This window comes from Scyliorhinus canicula, chromosome 8, assembly GCF_902713615.1.
Source record: "Scyliorhinus canicula chromosome 8, sScyCan1.1, whole genome shotgun sequence".
NCBI lineage: Eukaryota > Metazoa > Chordata > Chondrichthyes > Carcharhiniformes > Scyliorhinidae > Scyliorhinus > Scyliorhinus canicula.
This window is the reverse complement of record NC_052153.1, coordinates 4,626,795-4,632,794: the sequence shown is the minus strand read 5'-3', so window position 1 is coordinate 4,632,794 and position 6,000 is coordinate 4,626,795. Positions and strand designations below refer to the sequence as shown.

At 49.9% G+C, this 6,000-nt stretch overlaps 1 protein-coding gene across 4 annotated transcripts in view; it reads left to right on the top strand.

The window, feature by feature from the left end:
- The first annotated feature begins 275 nt into the window (after positions 1 to 275).
- The window catches only part of fktn (fukutin), a 26,993-nt gene continuing 21,268 nt past the window's right edge, over positions 276 to 6,000 (top strand). For 2 of the 4 annotated variants that reach the window (XM_038804047.1, XM_038804049.1), the window contains exons 1-4: positions 276 to 337; positions 1,293 to 1,425; positions 4,086 to 4,145; positions 5,727 to 5,924. In XM_038804047.1, the coding sequence (XP_038659975.1) occupies positions 1,321 to 1,425; positions 4,086 to 4,145; positions 5,727 to 5,924 (363 nt within the window). In that variant the 5' untranslated portion in view covers positions 276 to 337; positions 1,293 to 1,320. Of the gene's footprint in view, positions 338 to 1,292; positions 1,426 to 3,772; positions 3,792 to 4,085; positions 4,146 to 4,771; positions 4,905 to 5,726; positions 5,925 to 6,000 lie in introns of those variants that run through there. The other 2 variants (XM_038804048.1, XM_038804052.1) reach the window with 2 other exon arrangements.

The following is a 6,000-nucleotide window of genomic DNA, read 5'->3' as shown; positions in this document are numbered from 1 at the left end:
AAACCCCTTGACTCCACCCCCAAATCCCCCTGACTCCACCCCCAAACCCCCTGACTCCACCCCCAAACCCATCTCCCTCTGACCCCGCCCACAAACCCCATACGTCACTCTGATCCCGCCCACAAATCCGCACTTGTCACTGACCCTGCTCTAAAGCTTCGCGTCCTCTGATGCCGCCCCTCTGGCAGTTCTCGCGATGTTATTGGGAGGGGGCGGGGAGCCGGGAGCAAGGGGTGGGGCCTGTCGTCGGCCGGAAGGGGCGGGACCTAGCGTCGGCCGGAAGGGGCGGGGTCTGGTGTCTGGATCTGAGAGCGAGATAACCGGCGGCGCCGCTCCGGTAAGCGGCAGCTGCGCCCGCGAGACCCTCACCCCCACCCCTTCCCTCCCCCTCCCTCCCCCCCCCCTCCCCCCCCTCCCCCCTCCCCCCCCCTCCCCCCCCCTCCCCCCCCTCCCCCCCTCCCCCCCCTCCCCCCTCCCCCCTCCCCCCCCCTCCCCCCTCCCCCCCTCCCCCCTCCCCCTCCCTCCCTCACCCCCCTCCCTCACCCCCACCCCCCTCCCCCTCCCTCACCCCCCTCCCCCTCCCTCACCCCCCTCCCCCTCCCTCACCCCCCTCCCTCACCCTCACCCCCCTCCCTCACCCCTCTCCCCCCCCTCTCCCCCCTCCCCTCCCTCTCCCCCCCCCCTCCCCCCCCTCCCCCCCTCCCCCCCTCACCCCCTCCCTCACCCCCTCCCCCTCCCTCACCCCCTCCCCCTCCCTCACCCTCACCCCCCTCCCTCACCCCTCTCCCCCTCCCTCACCCCTCTCCCCCCCCCTCTCCCCCCTCCCCTCCCTCTCCCCCCCCCTCTCCCCCCTCCCCTCCCTCCCCCTCTCCCCCCTCTCCCCCCTCCCCTCCCTCCCCCCTCCCCCCCTCCCCCCTCCCCCCCTCCCCCCTCCCCCCCTCCCCCCCTCCCCCCTCCCCCCCCTCCCCCCCCTCCCCCCCTCCCCCCCTCCCCCTCCCCCCCTCCCCCCTCCCCCCCTCCCCCCTCCCCCCCTCTCCCCCCTCCCCCCCTCCCCCCCCTCCCCCCCCCTCCCCCTCCCTCCCTCACCCCCCTCCCTCACCCCCTCCCCCTCCCTCACCCTCACCCCCCTCCCTCACCCCTCTCCCCCCCCCTCTCCCCCCTCCCCTCCCTCTCCCCCCCCCCCCTCCCTCTCCCCCCCCCCCCCTCTTCCCCATCCCCCTCACACCCCCCCCCCCCTTCTAATGCTTCTGTGAATCATCCTGGGATGTTATAAACCGGTTTATTCTTTCCAGGTACTGATAGACAGGAGAAGAATGACCAATGCCTCGAATCAACAAGACCATCATATTGATTCTCCTGACTGTAATAAGTTCCATATTTCTGTTGTTTCAGCTATATTATTATAAAGAGTACTTTTCATCCAAGGCAAGTATGGCATTGTGCATTTCAATCATTTCAAATAATAAATTTAGACTGCCCTGTTATATTTTTTTTCCAATTAAGGGGCAATTTAGCGTGGCCAATACACCTAACCTGCGCATCTTTTGGGTTGTGGGGGTGAAACCCAAGCAGACACGGAGAGAATGTCCAAACTCCACATGGACAGTGACCCGGGCCAGGATCGAATCCCGGTCCTCGGCACCGTAGGCAGCAGTGCCAACCCACTGCGCCACTGTGCCGCCCATTTGAATCATTTCTGACATGAAAGCTTATTCAGATTGGAGGAAAAATGCAAACATCAATTCTTTACACAGTGGGAGACCAGTTATAATACTCAAGAAATTATAGAATTCCCCCATTTGATACATCATGTACATATTTTGTGAATAAAATGATCTTTGTGTATTCTAAATAAAACCAATCGAAATATAGTTATGCTGACAGATTTACAGCTCGCAAAACAAAATTGAAATGTTATTGACAATATTCGGCCTGTCTCGCTGAGACATTTACTCATGTTGTGAATGACATTGAACTTTTTGAAATTTTATCAATGGATGTCCCTGGCTAGGTCAAAATCTATTGCTTATCCATAGTTGCTCTTGAAAAGCTGGCAATGAGGTGGTGCCTTGGAACACTGAGGCCTGTGAGGTGTGAGGGAGATAGCTCCAGAATTTTGTCCCTGCAGCAATATATTTTCAAGCGGGGCTGTTGTGCGACTTGGAGGAAAAGCAGGTGGTAGTGGTATTTATTGCCATGCGTCTGCTGCCCTTGTTCCTTCAGGTGGTAGAGGTCACTCGGTTAGAAGGTGCTGTCAAAGTAAAAGGCAGGAGTCCCAGAACAAGTGCAACATTGCTTTCCCAGGATAGCGTTTTATTCATTCAAAGATGAGTACAATTTTTTTGTTTTATTTTGAAACTTTGATTCACTAAATTCTGCTAAAAAAGCAGAGGCCAGTCTGATCGCGCCCAGTAACCACATGTGCAATGCCAATAGAGCTGCTGTATAGCAACTAGCACCTGGCAGATTTAAATAGTCTTTCCTCGGGAACTGGAATCATAGCATCTCACAGCTGTGGGGCAGGGATCAGGGATCGAACCTGGTGTATTTCTGGGGTAAACAGTTCGAGTGTACCATGCCTGCAGCAATTTCAGCTGTTACTATTTTTGAAAAGAAAAGCTTTATGCTTCTGTTTTTCAATTTAAATCCCATGTGTTCATCTGAGGATATTGCTTTGCAAAATTTATATTTTTAACCAACTAATGCAATGGCTGATACAATTGAATTTCACATCACCCACCTATGAAATGTATTGTTTAAGAAGTAGACACATGGGCTGACCTGAACATAGGTTGGTACATGGGGCGGCACACAGTGGTTAACACTGCTGCCTCACAGCATCAGGGACCCGGGTTTGATTCTGACCTTGGGTGACTGGGTGGAGCTAGCACACTCTCCCTGTGTCTGCTGGGGTTTCCTCCGGGTGCTCCAGTTTCCTCCCACGGTCCAAAGATGTGCAGGTTTGGTGGATTGGCCATGTTAAAATTGCTCCTTAAGAGTCCAAAAGTTAAGTGGGGTGACGGGGAAGGGCGGGGATTGGGCCAAGGTAGGATGCTCCTTCAGAGGGTCGATGCAGACTTGATGGGCCAAATGGCCTCTTTTTGTTCTACAGAGATTCTATGATATGGTAATTGAGTAGCCCTCTGCTTTTCATTGTTTTTTCAAATAAATATCACATCTCTTAATTTGACTATTGGAATATCTTGTTAATATATACACTACATCTCTACATGCCTATCTCATCAAATTTTTTTTAAAACCTTGCATTTGACAGCACATTGGCTTCCAACATATTTCCATCACTGAATGACGGTGTGTGGTTTTGTCAGTTATTTTCAGAATTAGTGATTTCTGTTGTTTTAATGTGTGGTTCCAATGAACAGGTACCTTTGGCCTGCATGAAGGAAGATCACTAGGAAGGTCATTGTGAGCCAGTCACGTATCCTTGCTATCGATTCTCGGCAGCTCCAGACTGGGAGGTCATCTTCCTTTTTGGGTTGCAGATTTCTTGGCGAGGCATTTGAAACCTGGCAGGGTTAAACACCGCATTTGTGATTCATCTTCTGTTCATTGAATGAATGGATGTGTAATATTGTTGACTTTCATTTGCACCGCCAGTAGTTTTTGATAAGATACTCTGCATCTTTTAAGTTCTGAATGTTTAACAGGTTCAGCTTGCCGTGATAGACCGCCTGTTGTGGCAATCCTGAACAGTTCAGGAAGAAATTGAAAATTTACCTGAGCTGTGGGACTCGAAGCAAAAACAATGCTCTGCAAAGTCTGATGGACAGGTAACATTGGGAAGTGTAATGAGTTGCTATAACTTCTTCTGCCACCAGAGGCTGCTTTAACATTAATGTGACTCAACAAGCAAAGTCAAATATTGCTCATATCCTTGAAGTCCTTTTTACATCTGGTTCCGGAACCCCCCCTGTTCTGCAGAGCCCCAGACTAGTAAAGCGCCCCAAACCCTTCTGAATCCCTAGTTAGACCTGTCTACAGGTTGCAGTACAGTGCCATGTACCTAGATTAAGATTTGCAAGGAATATTTTTTAAAGTTATTTTGCTATGTTGATTTATTTTAGAATGGGGAAGATATTTCTGACTTCAAAGGAAGTTATTCCATGGAAGAGAGTGTGCACTGGGTATGTATTAACATTTAGATTCAATTAAGTTCTCTTTTGTTTGTCTGAATAGGTCCCGGAGAGCAGAATTAAGGAAAAAAAACAGTACCAGTGCCTATAGCACCTGAGATGTTCCAACACATTTTACATGCAATGAATGGCTTTCAAGTGTAGTTACTGCAGTTATGTAAGCATAGCTATCATTTTGTGCACAGCATGATCTTGCACACCGTAATGAAATAGCCATAATTTGGAGATGCCGGCGTTGGACTGGGGTGAGCACAGTAAGAAGTCTTACAACACCAGGTTAAAGTCCAACATGTTTGTTTTAAACACTAGCTTTCAGAGCACAGCTCCTTCCTCACCTGAGGAAGGAGCAGTGCTCCGAAAGCTAGTGTCTGAAACAAACATGTTGGACTTTAACCTGGTGTTGTAAGACTTCTTACTGTAATGAAATAGAACATACAGTGCAGAAGGAGGCCATTCGGCCCATCGAGTCTGCACCGACCCACTTAAACCCTCACTTCCACCCTATCCCCGTAACCCAATAACCCCCATCTCACCTTTTTGGTCACTAAGGGCAATTTATCATGGCCAAACCACCTAACCTGCACATCTTTGGACTGTGGGAGGAAACTGGAGCACCCAGAGGAAGCCCAGCAGACACTGGGAGAACGTGCAGACTCCACCCAGTCACCCAAGGTCGGAATCAAACCCGGGCCCCTGATGCTGTGAGGCAGCAGTGTTAACCACTGTGTATTAGTCTGTTTCTGCAATGAGGTATGTCTATTGGCTGGGACACTATTGCAACCCATTTTTGTTCCAAACATCACTTTTGAATCCCTGGGATGTGAGGGTTGACCTATAAGAGATATAGTAGAATGGGCTTGTCTCGCCACCCAGCCTCATGACTTTTTCTGTTCCCCTCCCTAGATTTCACCAACCCCTCCACTGCCCCGCGACTTACTGTATTGAATTCTGATTCGGCTGAAATGTGCAGAACCTGATGTTCAGACTGTTGAATCCACTGGGAGTGGTGGTCAAATATTCTCCTGGAACTGGGGTTGGGTGGCAATTTGAATGGAATTGGCCAGATGACCTTGTTTCCAAGTTCTTGCCACAGCAGGAGAGGCATGAGTGATCTCTGCAGGATCCGAGCGAGAAAGCTGGATTATACTGTTCATGCTCTGTTTAGCTATGCATCCCACATCTGCAGCCTAATGTAAATGATTTGTTGCTCGCCGAATGAACAAAGATAGGAAAGATTCCTGTTTATAAATTAAGACGTATCACCATAAATATATTTGTTAAATTTGATGTTTAACTACTGCTGCCTGTTCCCTTAGCCTCTGAGACTCCTACTCTGCCTCTTTAACACCAACCATGCACTGCCCTCTGTAGCTCACTTTCGGTCTTTGATTCAACTTGAATGTCCACAATTTCCCAGCATCCCACAACCAGTGAACCTGGGAATTATTTGTTTGACCAAAGAAGCCACGTTAGATTTGGTGCAGAATTGCACAAAGGATTGCGTGCTTCTGTTAACTGTGGGGAGCGCTTTGTTGTGATTTTTGTTAACACTGAATGTAAATTCTTTCCTAGAAAGTGGTCAAAAAGTTTCTTGGTTTGGTATCGGTCCACAACATTCCTTTGTACCTCATTGATCCTTTGGTTTTGGGACGGATGAATGAGAACAGTCGCCATGAGGAAAGTACAGGCAGTGGGCTAAACTGCAAGTACTTGTGTGCGCCGAGGGAGTTCACCACATTCGCACTGTTGGACAAATTTTGGAAAAATGAAGTAAGTGCCAATACCTCCTATCAACCCATTTAAAAAAAATTTCTTCCCAAAGAAAGGGCTTGTATTTCTATAGCGG